This window comes from Lissotriton helveticus, chromosome 1_1 (assembly GCF_964261635.1).
Source record: "Lissotriton helveticus chromosome 1_1, aLisHel1.1, whole genome shotgun sequence".
Classification (NCBI taxonomy): domain Eukaryota; kingdom Metazoa; phylum Chordata; class Amphibia; order Caudata; family Salamandridae; genus Lissotriton; species Lissotriton helveticus.
Window position 1 is genome coordinate 640,226,769 of NC_136057.1, and position 15,039 is coordinate 640,241,807.

The 15,039-nt window shown below is 46.0% G+C and overlaps 1 protein-coding gene across 1 annotated transcript in view; it reads left to right on the forward strand.

Annotated features, from left to right (window-relative positions):
• The window catches only part of OPTN (optineurin), a 592,249-nt gene that overhangs the window by 110,215 nt on the left and 466,995 nt on the right, over positions 1–15,039 (forward strand). Inside the window, exon 3 of the mRNA XM_078674172.1 lies at positions 7,486–7,676. Coding sequence (XP_078530298.1) covers positions 7,486–7,676 — 191 coding nt within the window. The remainder of the gene's footprint in view (positions 1–7,485; positions 7,677–15,039) is intronic.

Genomic DNA, 15,039 nt, shown 5'->3' on the forward strand with positions numbered 1-15,039 from the left:
AGTATCTCGGTCCAGCGGATATAGCCCTCCCCAAGTCCAAAGGCTCTCATAATAAAAAACAGGTAAGGCCATTCTAAACTATCGAACACCTTTGCTATGTCTACAGAGAGGATCACCGCCCGTTCTTCGTCGTCATGGGCCCCAGTCAATATGCGAAGCAATCGACGTATGCTGCCCGCGGTATTACGAGTAGAAATGAAGCCGGCCTGATAGGGATGGACTAAATGTACCATATGCGGGAGGAGTCGAGTAGCCAGGATTCGACTCAATATTTTATAATCAGAGGTCAGCATGGACAGGGGTCGGTATGCAGAGGGGTCAGTAGGGGCCTTCCCTGGTTTAAGTAGAGGGATGATGATGGCCTCCCTAGTCGAGAAAGGCAGCACTCCCAATTCCCTGGCCTCCCTAAAAACCGACAACAGTCTAGGTGCAAGGATGTCTACATAGGTCGAATAAAACTCGATGGGCAGGCCGTCGATTCCCGGAGTCTTGTTACGCGCCATTTGTTTGATAGCGCATCTTATTTCAGATAACGTAATATCCTGGTCATGGGAGTCCGCCTGTTCCGCATCTATGGAGGGCAGCTCCAAATCCTCTAAAAAAACTACGCATGTCAGCGTCAACTGCCTGCAACTGACTGTCATATAATGCAGCATAGTAGTTACGAAATCGGGTGTTTATCTGAAGCTGGGTGTACTCTAACTGTCCCATCGGGGAGGTCAGCGCCAGATTAGGAATGCATCTATGGAGGGGGTCCGCCAGCCACGCCAACAAAGTACCCACCTTATCTCTTTTGGCGTGCGCACGGGCCAAATAAGCCCTATGGTCGAAGCACCTCAAACGTTCCGTGACTACTGCCACTGCCTCTTTAGAGACAAAACATTCTTCCTGATGACCAGTGGGGGTGTCACCATACTCAATTCAGCACTATCCTCAGTGGTTTCCTCACTGACAGATACATTGTCAGTAGAAGAAGCAAACTAATGGGATATCTGCAGGACTTTCTCTTGAAAATAGATTGCTATGTTATCGCCGAAATCTTGGTAAGGAACCATAGGTTGTTGCTGGGGAGGTTCTGAGATTTCCTTAATTACCTTAAAGATCATACTGGTGGAGTTGTCTGCTAATATAATCTTTTTGGTAAGGAAGCAGGATTTAGCCTGGAAAATGGCGTCCTTGTATTTTCGTAGAAGTGAGCGCTGCTTGGCTTTCTCCCGGGAACAGGGGTTGATGGGCCATTTGTGTTCTTGTAGACGGCGTTCACGCCTCAGGGCCATGAGTTCATCTGAGAACCATGGGCCGCAAGGTTTAATTATTTTAATAATACAGTTTTGGAAAGGGGCAACTGTGTCTCGAGCCCTGTTGATCCAGTGCCAGAAGCCCTCTGCTGTATAGGGGGGAGTGTTGTGCCTCCCAGCAGGGGTCGAGGCCAAGGCAGCCTCCCAGCTGGTGGCCGTGATCTTGTTCAATTTTCTGCAGCTATGGTACCCAGAGGGGGGGCCCTCGTACCTTCAGTTGGTGACAGGAGGGGAAATTTTAAATTCAATCAGGCAGTGGTCCACCCAGCTGAGGGGTTGGACTGTCTCAATCACCAGGTCATCGTGATTGCTCAAAATACCATCTAGAGTGTGGCCAGCTGTGTGGGTGGGAGAACGGACCTGCTGCACAAACCCCATGGAAGACATAAGATCAACAAGATGGGCAGTGTCTTTATCTAGGTGGTTTTCAAGATAAAATTTGAAGTCCCTGAAGATCGTATAGTGGGCAGTGGTTGCGATCGGTTCAACGGTTTTACACCAGATCTCTATGAATTTGGCTCTCTGGCACGGAGGACGAAAAACTAAAAGGCCAGAGAAATACAAATTCTCAGTTAGTTTGATTCTGAAAGAGGCAGCATCCAGTGTGGACCCGAAGCTGCTTCCACAGCGTTGAGTGTGCATCTGAGGGAGTCCCTCTGTATATGAACTTACCTGAAACCCCCTCGATTTGATAAGCTTGGCCAACGACTCCTGAGATAGATTAAACAGGGTAGTGCTCAAAGCTGTGCCTTCCGGAACCCCTTATACATGTTGTTTTGGGGTAGATGTAAATAGGGGAATGTGCACAATCTGTGATCTGCCCTTAAGAAAGGACTGTAGCCATGCAAACACCTTGCCTTGAATACCATCCGATCTGATCCTATCCACAAGGACTGAATGCAAAAAAGTCTCAAAGGCATGCCGATATATAGAGAGCTGGACCACCATTGCAGGCCAGCACTGATCAAGGTATTCTTTGATTATTTCAGTATCTTCCAACAAAACTGATTCAGTACTGAAACCCGGGTGTAAGCCAGATAGAAAATCATGCAGCAAGTTATTCGATTCCTAAAAATGGGTTAACTGCCTATTGACCAATTTCTCCAGAATCTTTTCTGCAGAATGTAAACGTGAAATTGGCCTATAGTTGCTTAATGTTGCTGGATCGGCCTATGGCTTCTTTAATGGAGGAAGCAAAAACAGCTGTTTCCAACAGCAGGGAAAGAGTGGCAATTCCAGGGAGTGATTCTAGGCTGAATTCCTAGTATTACATACAGATCCTTCTCTTCATGGACACCCCCCTCCAGTTGCATTTCTTGCTCACTGGCTTAGGGCCTAATTATGACTATGGCGGTATGATGGACCGCCGTAGCAACGGTGGCAGTGCGGGCACTGCCGCACTAGCGATCCAACTGCCCTATTACAAGTTGGGCGGTCGGACCGCCATGGAACGGCAGTTCTGTGGCGGTATTGTGGCTGCAATATGCTTGGCGGTGCCTCTCTGGCACCGCCAAGCATATTATGAGTTTTCTCTCCATCACGGTGTTCAAACTGTGGCGGAGAGGAAACAATGGGGTCCCTAGCCCCATGATGACTCGGGGCCATGGGATGCATGCAGGGGGCTCATGTTGTGTCCCCGTGTGTGCATGCACACCAGTTCCTGCACAGCATGGACTGCAACAGTCCGTGCCGTGCAGGAACTGACTTTGATGCTCCCATTCTGGTGCCTTTTTCATAGGCACCGCCAAAGAACCGCCCGCCAGAGACAAAAAAAGTTATCTGGTGGCTGGTGTCTGTATGGCTTTTGCAGTCTTGGAGCTGGGCGGCGGCATGGCAGCCCCACTCCAACGCTGCCAATGCTCTAATTAGGCCCTTAGTCACCATTCTAGAGGTGATCTTTATTGCTCCCATAATCAAAGAATTGTTAATTTTTTTGTACTTCCCATTTAATTAGTTTTCTTCTAATATTTGCATTAGAGACTAATTCCAAACACCTCTTAAACCCTGGGTAACTTTTTTCTTTTATACAAGTTGAGATGTGACTGCTGAACCACAACTCTACAGTACAGTACCATGTTCAATAGATTTTTTTGTAGCACATTTACTTTACCTTGCTTCAGGTTTCTAATCCAAAGTTTGCTTAGTTTGTTGCCTTACACAATGCTGGGATATCATCTAATGTAAAGACACGTTCTTCACCCCATCTTTTTTTTTACTTTTAGACTGTTATTGGTCACATTTTCATGATTGCTTTCTCTTTAAATGCATGTAATGTAAAATTACACATTTTGTATTCTACTGCATGCCCACAACACTTTGTAAATTTTACTTTTCCTGACCAAGTGGGCACCTTTGTGTTTTCTACTGGACCGAAATTTGTATTCAAGGATTATGTGAGGAAATACCTGTTGCTGTAATATCATTTTAAAGGGTTTCACCGTATTTTATCATATATTTTGTTGTTGCATCAACCCTGTATGAACAACTGTGCCTTATCAGCTGTCCATATTTTATATTTAGTTAATTTGAAGATGGTTATGCCCAAATTCTCATAAGCAAAACATGTACAAGTGTACATTTAACAATACAGTTGTGTTATGCAAGAAATCTTCCAACGACAATACCTTCTGTATTGTTCTTGTTTATCTGGAGACAAATTGATTTTACCATGTCTCACCTGAAGTAAGAAAATTTCATAGAATCTTGCTCTTCCTGGGAAAATAAAAATGAAATTGTGGTGTGTCTGAAACAAATACTTTATAATGGAGTGGGTCCATGAGATAGCCTTGTTGTACTCCATTAGACGTATTGTTTTAGAATCATTTTATCCACTGGCCTGTCCAAGCCTCACCGGGCTATGGTGAATATAACACAATTTTACACCACAGAGTAGGCCTGGCTGAATAGTTCAGACTAAATTTTCAATCATTAACACTTGCAATTTAATGCGAGTTAAAGGGGAGCAAGGCATGCATTTATTTATTGTCTTCCACTGGGTTGAAATCACCAATTTGAGATGTTACCGATGGAGGATAAAAAATGGCTTCAAGCACCCCTTTAATATCAACACTGACGTCTACAAAACATTTAGGATGTTGCACACACACAGCAAGTTCACATATTTTATTTCTAATCCGTAAAAAGGCTGTAGTCAAAGGTCACACATATTATCTTGCACCAAATCTTTATCAAGGTTTAAAAAAAGGGGCGATTCCTCAGTGCTATAAGAATTTGAAGATGTGTTTGATAAAGGGGAGGCTACCTTCCTTTCTCCTCATCAGCCATGCAGTTTCTGTATCGACTTACAGCCTGTTGCTCAAATCCTGTGTAGTCATATATACACTTTGACCCAAAAAGAAAACATACACCTACAACAGTACCTTGATTAAATGCTGAAAGTTGGATTCATTAGACCATCTCGGTCTCCCGCTTAACCCCCTTATTTCTTGTGCTCCACTAAGGAGAGAAATTAAGGTCTGTGTCGATTACAGGGCTTTGAATTGCATAGCTATCAAAAATCGATGCCCCATCTCTAATTTCGATTCTTTTGGAACAAGGAAAGACCGCCAAGATTTTTAATAAACTTGATCTGAGGTGCACCTCCCACCTGATTTGAGTCTGTGAGGGAGATTAGTGGAAGACTGACTTTCGTACCAAATGTGGCCTCTACAAGTACCTAGTCCTGCCCTTCGGACTATGTAATGCACCATAGCCTTCCAGTACTTTCTAAACTAAGTGCTCTGAGATTTTTGGGATTCTTTTGTGTTTTTTTTTATATAGATGACATTGTCATCTGTTCCGATTCCTACACAGAGCACCTCCAACATGTTAAAAAGGTGCTTCAGAGGTTACATGAAAACAGTCTGTATGCAAAACTAGAATAGTGCACTTTTCATGTACAAGAGGAAGAGTTTCTAGGCTACATTTTATCACTGGGTGGGATAGATATGGATCCCAAAAAGGTCACAGCCTTTGTGCAGTGGAAATCCCCTCAATCTGTCATGGAGATACCAAGTTTTCAGGGTTGTGCTAACTGTTATTGGTGGTTTATAGATCGTTTTTCCACTCCGGTGACTCCCATCACAAAATTGCTTCTTAAGGGAGTGAAATTTCAGTGGGGACAAGAAGCCGAACAAGCTTTTTGCCCAATTTATTTGGGCCCCCATTTTATGACACCCAGACCCTACCCAACCGTACATCATTGAAGCCTATGCCTCCCAGATATTGTAGGAGGTTGCTTTCACAGAGAGAGATCCTAAGTCAGGACCGTTGCCATCCGAGGCCTATTTTCCACACAAGTTGAATCTGGCAGAAGTGAATTATTCAGTGGAAGACCTTGAGTTATTAGCTATTTTAAATGTTTTTGAGGAGAGGAGGCTCTACCTCCAAGGAAGTCTATACACTGTCCCCATTCTCATAGAAATCTGAAATTCCTGAAGTCGGCTTGAGCCTTGTCCACTCGTCAGTTAAGGTGGGCACAATTCTTTAGCAACTACATCTTTATTATTCAATCGCAGCCTGGTGGTCGACATGGAAAAGAAGATACCCTCCCACACTGTGGCCATGACATGTCCGTAAATACTAGTGAAGCTCCTTACATCATTCCTTCAGCTCACATCCAGAGAGCACTCCTTTCCAGTTATGATTTTATGATCAACGTGTTGCTGGAACAAGAAACCAGTGAGACATTACAAATAGCACAGGCACATCAGGAAAAAAAATGCACAGCTTAATGTATGTCAAAGTGCTTTATTTTTTCCTACCTAGCAACTTCACACACAAGCCCTGATATGATGTCACTCCAGTACGATGGCAGAACATCCTGGGGAGAAGAAAACCATGGACTTTAGTCAGCAATACGTTTGATGGCCGTCCAGTTCCACCGACACAAAAATATTCGTACAAAGTTGTACCATTTGCACCCAGTGCAAACGCTTTTATCAAGCTCCTACCGGTTTTGTTAATCCTGTTGCCCACTTCACCTAAACTTTGGCATAGAGTCCCCATGGACTTCGTGGTGGATTTACCAAAAAATGGGTACACCACAGTCTTAAATACAGTGGACCATTTGATCAAAATAGCCCATTTCACCCCCATGAAGGTCTTGCCTACATCCAGTAAATTACCCATTACCTTCCTTCAAGCATTGGTCTGTCTTCACAGACTTCCCTCAGTTTTTATCTCTGACAGAGGATTGCAATTTATTTCAAAATTCTGGAAGACTCTTTGTGGTCATATGGAAATGGATGTCCAACTATTCTCCAGTCACCATCCCCAGAAAGATTCACAGACTGATATGGTAAACCAATGTATGGAGCTATACTTGCACTGCCAATGGGTGCTGCATTTAATATGGTTAGCACATGTATATTGTATAACATTTGCTTATAATTCAAAAGGTCATCAATTATTCATATATTTATTAACATGATGTATAATGCTTTATAGAATTAAGTGAAGGTGCAACAAGAATAATATGTTAATTTCTTGCATTTTACATTATTTGAAGTGCTGCATATTTCTTTTCAAAATATTTTTTTAAGTGTTTTTTATGGTTGCTGGCAAATTCAAGGCAGAGGGGAAGATCTTTGAAGTAGACTCAGTTGGAGCAAGCACAGCAGTAAACATCTTCCTTGAAGGCAACAGGCAGGCATCTCCGAGCCAGCTTGGATTTATCGGCCTGCTGGGTATGGCTGAATGTCCTGAACAGAGAGACATATCACTACCTTCTCAATACAGAACAAACACCTCGGTTGTTCTGCCAAATTATGCGGGTTTCAGGCCACCTTAGAAACCCATACATGTCGTTTTGGTGCTAAGACAGCATAGCTGAGGCATAAAGGGAGGGGCTGGAGAACAGAGACTGACACTATCTTTTGTTGCCCAGAATACACCATCCTTATGTAAGGCACAGTTGATTTGTGGGTTGCAGTCCACCAGGTTTGCGGTCCGAAGCTGGTAAGTTGGCATTGAGCATTCACTTATGCCAGAGGGTCTAGAAAACGTAATTGTGGGCGGTGTTTTATATGAAGAGTACAAAAAACGTATCTGCGTTATCCGTCTCAGCCGTCTCCACCTATTGTATGTGAAACTGTGTTTATACTTTCATGTCACTCGTTAATTTATCATATTTGAGTAGTCCAAGACTCTGCAGTCATTTAAAGCAATGCTTTTAAACTGATTTCAGAAGCCCTGAAACAGAACAACCAAACGATGAAGGACCGTTATGAAGAACTTTCCACTTGGAGAGAGAAGCAAAAGTCAGAACGGGAATTTTATGAGCTCAAATTCAAAGAAGCGAAACAGAGCTTGATAGAAGTCAGTAGTGCATATGAAAAGTTAAAGAAGGATCACGAACAACCGGAACAACGAAGTCAGGTAAATACTACTATTTATCTTATTTTTATGTGTTTTTTTGTAAACCTGGTGGCTGATCCTTTGAGTTGAACACACAAGGTGCATTTCTTTAAAATAATTAAATGTTTGTGCTTTGTTGTCCATTCTAATGCTTTTCTGCAGTGTGCACCCTAAATATATTCACCAGAATATTGATTGGACACAATATAGATGACAAAATAAAATAGCAACCGGTAAGAAAGTCTAGATTTTCTCTACCTAACTCCACAAATATGTACCTTGGTGATATATATATATATCTTCAGTGTACGTAGATGTGGAGTTAGGAATAGTAAATCTATGCTTCCCTATATGCACCTTTCAATATTTTGTCCCTTAATACTCTGTCATCAATATTTTTGTACCACGATATTCTAGAGGTTGATATTCAGTAGTAAAACATTTCCTGCTACTTTTATTGCAGTGCTCTAGCATGTAAGGTCCCTACACATAAAGTAACATTTAAACATTAAACTTTATCTGCTTAACCGCGGCGGCAATTCCACCATTGTGTGGTGGTTTAGCGGAGTGGGCGGGCCGCGTCGGCCAACGGACGTGCGCAGCACTATGGAGGTAGTGCTCGCAACGGACGTTGGCCGATAAACGCATGGAAGGGGTTAGCTGGCTTATTGGGTCAAGGGAAAATCATCATTTACAGATTTGTTCACTGCGCCTTCGCTGAATGCGTGGGACGTGGGAGAGGGAGGTGGATCGGAGTGGTCTTGTCGGTTTGTGGAAGGTCAGGTAGTGGTTAATGTAGGATGGTCCGGCATTGTCAAGGGCCTTTTAGGCGTGGAGGTCCTTGTAGACATGGGTTAGCTGCTTGAATTGGCATCCATTCTGGACTGGGAGCCACTGGAGGTTTCTTAGGTGGAGGTGATGCTGGTGCGGTTGTGGAGGTCTAGGATGAGTCTGGTTGAAGCGTTCTGTACAGCCTGTAGTATTCTAAGGAGATGGGAGGTTGTTCTGGTGTAGAGCGCAATTCCGTAGTCCAGTCGACTGGTGATGAAGGCTTGGGTTACTGTTTTCCTGGTGTTGACAGAGATCCACCTGAAGATCTTATGAAGAATAAGGAGGGTTTGGAAGGAGGAGAAGACTACTGCGTTGACATGACGCTTCATTGAGAGATCATTGTCCAGGATGATACTGAGGTTGCCCCAGGGGCAACCAAAGCAATAATGCGCACTCTGCCCTTTCTCAATGTAGGCTGCAATAAAATGGCCTCCCCATAGGCGCCTGGCTGGTTGGTGTCCCGACCAATCACAACGCTGCCATTTCAGTGTTGTGATTGGCTATGGGGAGGGGAGGGAGGCTGCCTGCCTGCCTGCTTCTTGTTCTGCCAGAGACAGGACAGCAGGAGAGCAGGCAGGTGAGGCGACCTGGGAAGGTAAATGTATTTTATTTTTAAATTACCCCCCCCCCCCCACCCACGAGTCATGCCGGCCGCGACTGGTCCGAGTGCCATGGGCCACCATGTGTCATCCCATGGGGAGAAGTTCTTTCTGAAGAGAAGTATTTCTGTCTTGTCCATGTTCAGCTTCTGGCAGTTGGATCTCATCCAGTCAGCGATGTTGGTCATGGCATTTTGGAAGTTGACTCTGGTGGTAGCGGTGTCTTCCTTGAGTGAGAGGATGAGATGGTGTCAGCGTATGAGATGATTTTGAGTCCATGGGTGTGGGCGATGTTGACCAGGGGTGTCATGTAGGTGTTGAAGAGGGTGTGGCTGAGGGAGGATCCTTGGAGAGGGAGGGGGAACTCCTCAGATAATACTCTTGGTTCAGAGATGAAGGGAGGTAGGCGGATTTTATGGGTCTGTGAGAAAGGTGGTGATCCACTTGTGAGCTTTTCCTCTGATGTGGTGGAGTCTCTTGATGAGGGTTTGGTGGGATACAGTGTTGAAGGCCACTGAGAGGTCCAGTAGGATTGGGGCTGCTATCTCACCACGGTCGAGGATGGTCCTGATGTTGTCGGTTGCGGCTATTAGGGTGGTCTTGGTGCTGTGGTTTGGCGGAATCCCGACTGGGTGGCGTGGTTTGTTGTTTCTTTCTAGGTAGTCTATGAGCTGGCAGTTGATGACTTTCTCTAGGACCTTGTCCAAGAAGGGGAGCAGCGAGATGGGGTGGTAGTTCTTGATCTCATTGGGTTTGGGAGAGGGTTTCTCTAGGAAGGGTTTCACCTCTGTGTATTTCCAGCATCATTTGCTTGCTTCTTGTTCTCCAGCTTGTATGGCTTTCCTTCCTTATCTTGTATTTGTACTTCCACTGGAGCATTGACACATTGAGCGTCTACTTCCACTGTTCACTTTTTCTTTTTAGGTCGAGGGACCGTCGCACTGCGTAGCAGTGGGCGGAGCCCGAGATTTAATGATTCTTAGAGGGGGCTTGGAACCCGCCCCTCTTCTCCATTGGCTGGCCTAGTAAATGCTGGCCAGCCATTGGAGGAGAGGGGCGTCACTCTGTCCAAGCCCCGTCTTTTTCGGATTCGGGGGCGTGTTTTTTGTGTTCTTTCTACCTGTGACGTCATCAGTCACTCACCAAAAAACACGCCCCGATTCCGAAAATTTGGGACCTTTGCAGCATGTAAGTTTTTTTTTTTTTCTTGTTTCACATTATATTGTTCTTGCGAGAAAGGCTTGATTGTTGGACTCTTTAAACAGCCAGCCCACTTTGTCACTGCCACTTTAAGGGTCGCAAAACTCGGTACCACACCGTAAAATAACTTTTGAAAAGCAGGGCCACCTGAACCGAAGCTCCGTGTCGAACCCGCATTCCGAGACCTCAAAAAGCATGCAAATGCGGCTTAAATTCCCCAAATTCTGGAATCTGAACATTTATAGAATCCGAGGACTTACAGACATATAACAATAAACCTTTTAGAAACGGCCGCCATATTCAGTTGACGTTCCGTTGCAGTCTTTCTTTTGTGTTAGTGATGACCGTTTTTCTGTATTTTGTTCCGAGTATAACCGTACAACTACCCCTTCCTTAAGTCTGTCTTCTAATGTATGACAGTTAAAACTCTTGCCCTTTATTCCCAGTATATGAAGTTCACGAGATTGCCACAAGGGGGGTAGGGGCTCATTTCCTTGTCATTGGCTAGGTCTCCTGTTTGTCGGCGCTGAGAGGGCGGGAGGAATTTTCCAATGGGTTAATAGGGCATGTGTAGGTTGTGCTGCACTACGGTGGCTTGGAGAGGTACTAATTATTAAAGGGACTGAAAAAATCTAGCTGCGATTAAGAAAGGGGAGGGGAGAATGTGCCGCAGCTGAAGGGAGAAGCAAAAAACAACAAGTGATGGACTGAATGTGGATCAATGTCACACACTCCCCCAGTCAAAAGATCTGGGCCCAAATCCATCGTTTTTTGGCACTCCACACCACCCTGGGTCAGATAATGGCTTTATGCAAATCAGCTCTGACCCTGTTGCCCCATGGGAACAGTCCAGTCCGAACTACAACAGCCATATCTTTCCCAGACCGGAATCAAGCATCCGAGGACCGGACCGGTTTCGAGGTAACACCTCTCTTCAGCCCGGCTAGCTTGACTCCAAGTGGTGTGGAGTGCCTGGGACCCACGTCTGGGCATCCCCAGCGCACTTAGGGCGGCAATTGCAAAAAACAACAAGTGATGGACTGAATGTGGATCAATGTCACACACTCCCCCAGTCAAAAGATCTGGGCCCAAATCCATCGTTTTTTTGCACTCCACACCACCCTGGGTCAGATAATGGCTTTATGCAAATCAGCTCTGACCCTGTTGCCCCATGGGAACAGTCCAGTCCGAACTACAACAGCCATATCTTTCCCAGACCGGAATCAAGCATCCGAGGACCGGACCGGTTTCGAGGTAACACCTCTCTTCAGCCCGGCTAGCTTGACTCCAAGTGGTGTGGAGTGCCTGGGACCCACGTCTGGGCATCCCCAGCGCACTTAGGGCGGCAATTGCAAAAAACAACAAGTGATGGACTGAATGTGGATCAATGTCACACACTCCCCCAGTCAAAAGATCTGGGCCCAAATCCATCGTTTTTTTGCACTCCACACCACCCTGGGTCAGATAATGGCTTTATGCAAATCAGCTCTGACCCTGTTGCCCCATGGGAACAGTCCAGGCCGGTCCTCGGATGCTTGTTTCCGTTCTGGGAAGGACATGGCTTTTGTAGTTCGGACTGGACTGTTCCCATGGGGCACAGGGTCAGCGCTGATTTGCATATCGCCATTGTCTAACCCAGGGTGGTGTGGAGTGGAAAAACGATGGATTTGGGCCCAGATCTTTTGACTGGGGTGAATGTGTGACATTGATCCACATTCTGTCCATCATTGTTGTTTTTGCAGTAACCGCTCTAAGTGTACTGGGGATGCTCAGACGTGAGTCCCAGGCACTCCACACCACTGGAAGCAAGCTAGCCGGGCTGATGAGAGGTGTTACCTCGAAACCGGGCCGGTCCTCGGATGCTTGTTTCCGTTCTGGGAAGGACATGGCTTTTGTAGTTCGGACTGGACTGTTCCCATGGGGCACAGGGTCAGCGCTGATTTGCATATCGCCATTGTCTAACCCAGGGTGGTGTGGAGTGGAAAAACGATGGATTTGGGCCCAGATCTTTTGACTGGGGTGAATGTGTGACATTGATCCACATTCTGTCCATCATTGTTGTTTTTGCAGTAACCGCTCTAAGTGTACTGGGGATGCTCAGACGTGAGTCCCAGGCACTCCACACCACTGGAAGCAAGCTAGCCGGGCTGATGAGAGGTGTTACCTCGAAACCGGGCCGGTCCTCGGATGCTTGTTTCCGTTCTGGGAAGGACATGGCTTTTGTAGTTCGGACTGGACTGTTCCCATGGGGCACAGGGTCAGCGCTGATTTGCATATCGCCATTGTCTAACCCAGGGTGGTGTGGAGTGGAAAAACGATGGATTTGGGCCCAGATCTTTTGACTGGGGTGAATGTGTGACATTGATCCACATTCTGTCCATCATTGTTGTTTTTGCAGTAGCAGCTGAAGGGAGAGCCCAGGACCCACGGAGGCAGTTGCCCGGTCATCCGGGAACTGGGAGAATATGAGGTGAGGTTATTATCTTGAAGGGGCTGCGAAAAGGGAGGGGATTGAGGGACAAGAGGGAGGGCACACACGACATGCATAAAATATCCCAGTTTATTTCAGACTCAGAATCACAGCTCTGCTCTGTGTGGCGAGCCAATGTTCTTCCTCAGGCATGTCTTCGCTGGTTCTAGTAGCCCATCCACAGTTTGTGGCAACCGGCTCCAAGGGAACACATCTGCACTCCATGCACTTCTTAGACGCGCGTTCAACGGCTGATGCCTTTCCAGAGACTGTGTGGAGATCCCATGTCCTTCCCTGGGTATGTCATAGCTGGCTATCCACGTTCTGTGCACCCGGCTTTATGGGCACATCTATAATCTCTGCGTTTCTTAGACGCGCGTCCGTATGCCGCCCGCCCGCCCAGGCTCTGTTCACATAACCCTCTAGTCGCTTAAGAGAGCAGCGCAGCCCACCCCATGACCCAAATCGCTGCAACTACATACGGAGCCCATGCACTCTCCCAGAATCATTTACTTATCCACAGTCTTTGCCTACACTGGTACGCTCTGGTGCGCACACTGCATGGTAACACTCTTATGTTCTCGACTTTATATATAGCCCCCCCCATTTTTGTAATTTCTGCAAAGTTTATGCACACCCAAAGTGTATGTTCTGCGAAAGATGAGTGCATAACCCCGTCTGTGCCTCCCCGGGCTCCGTGTGCACATACACCCACATGTAAATGCCATCTGCGGGCCCAGCGAGAACATCTGTAGTTCATGCCCTCTGATAGTTTTGTGTTCACAACCACATTCTCTGCATCTGCAGACTCTGTGCAGGCGCGCAACACCCATTGGGCTCACGGGGCTTCAGCCCCCCCCCCGTCGTGTGAGTCAGCCCGGGCAGAGACAGCTTTGTGGGCTGGCGACAATCTAATTGCAGCCGCACCTGAGTACTTAGCAGGTCTTTAAAAGACCATCTACTTGTAAATGAGGCTTTTGTTGTGTTTTCACCCCATTTTACAGCCACTCTGTCTATGGTTTGAAGAATTAGCCCCCCCCCCGAAATATTTTTCACCCCCCCCCCCCCCCCCCCGAAATTTGGCTCTAGTTGCCCGCCTGACTCTGTGTGCACACCCACAGCGCACAATCTCCTATTGTTGCATGCATATGCACAATCCCTGTTCTCTATGCCCTACCCTACCTTGCACAGCCAACCTCTTTCTGGTCTAGTGTGCACATCCACAGTTATTGTCCCCCAAGCACAAATGACTTGCTCTATCCGTACATCTACAGCTAATATTCTTCCCATGCTGTGTTCGCAGACCATGCCCTCCCCATGCTAGATACACACCCATGTGCCCATGCACACACACAGACTCACTTTTTTGTGTGTGCAGATACTGAGTCCATGCTATTTTCCCTTTTTCTGCTGTTGCCATCCAACAAACATCATGGGGCAGGGCAGAAGATCATTGATCATGTATTGGATGTCATTCACGTAATACGCAGAGGTTGGCAGAATTTACAGCTGGTAAAGCATGCATAGTTATGGCCTGCAGAGACGAGTGTGTGAGCAGGTCGTGTGCTTAGCATAGATGTGAGTGGCATCTCTCCTCATACCATATCTGAGCAATTTCTAACATAAATTACATCGGAGGTGTTGGTGCGCCACAGACAACCATGAACTGAATGAAGAAGGTAGTTGGTTCTCATGTCGATATCTTATTACATTTTAACTCGGTCTGGTGAGATGGGCGGATTTGCTGTCAGAGAAAAAACATAGAGCCTTGGTACAAATTCCTATTCGCGTAAAAAAATAAAACGCATTCACACGTACTTTGGAACCTTCCTTCTATACGTACAGTCGAAATAACCACATACTGACCTTCATGAGTGTTGTAATATTCCGAAATCCTGCACCTACAGGTATATTAGCATCTTGAAATGAGGCTTTGTTCATCAGGCTACAACTCCTCTAGTAAAGCTTGACCAGACAATGGATTTTTTGAGGAGGCCGGACTCTACAACGATTGATAAATGTCCACACTATGCAGGAAATGAATGTGCTGCCGTCAGCCCCTCTTAGGGAAATCCTTCAAGATGTTCGTAGCTCAGTACTCCTTTGTTTTGCCTTAGCAGCTGTTTTTTTATAAGACAACATTCATAAAGAAATCGAAATGTAATTTTGGTTTTGGATGTCATTTTTTTGCGGACATTTGTGATATTTATTCTCCGTAAAATTCGACCTTAATAGTGGCAAGCTGTAAGTTCAGTAGGAATGTATGAGAAAACTATGGCTTTCC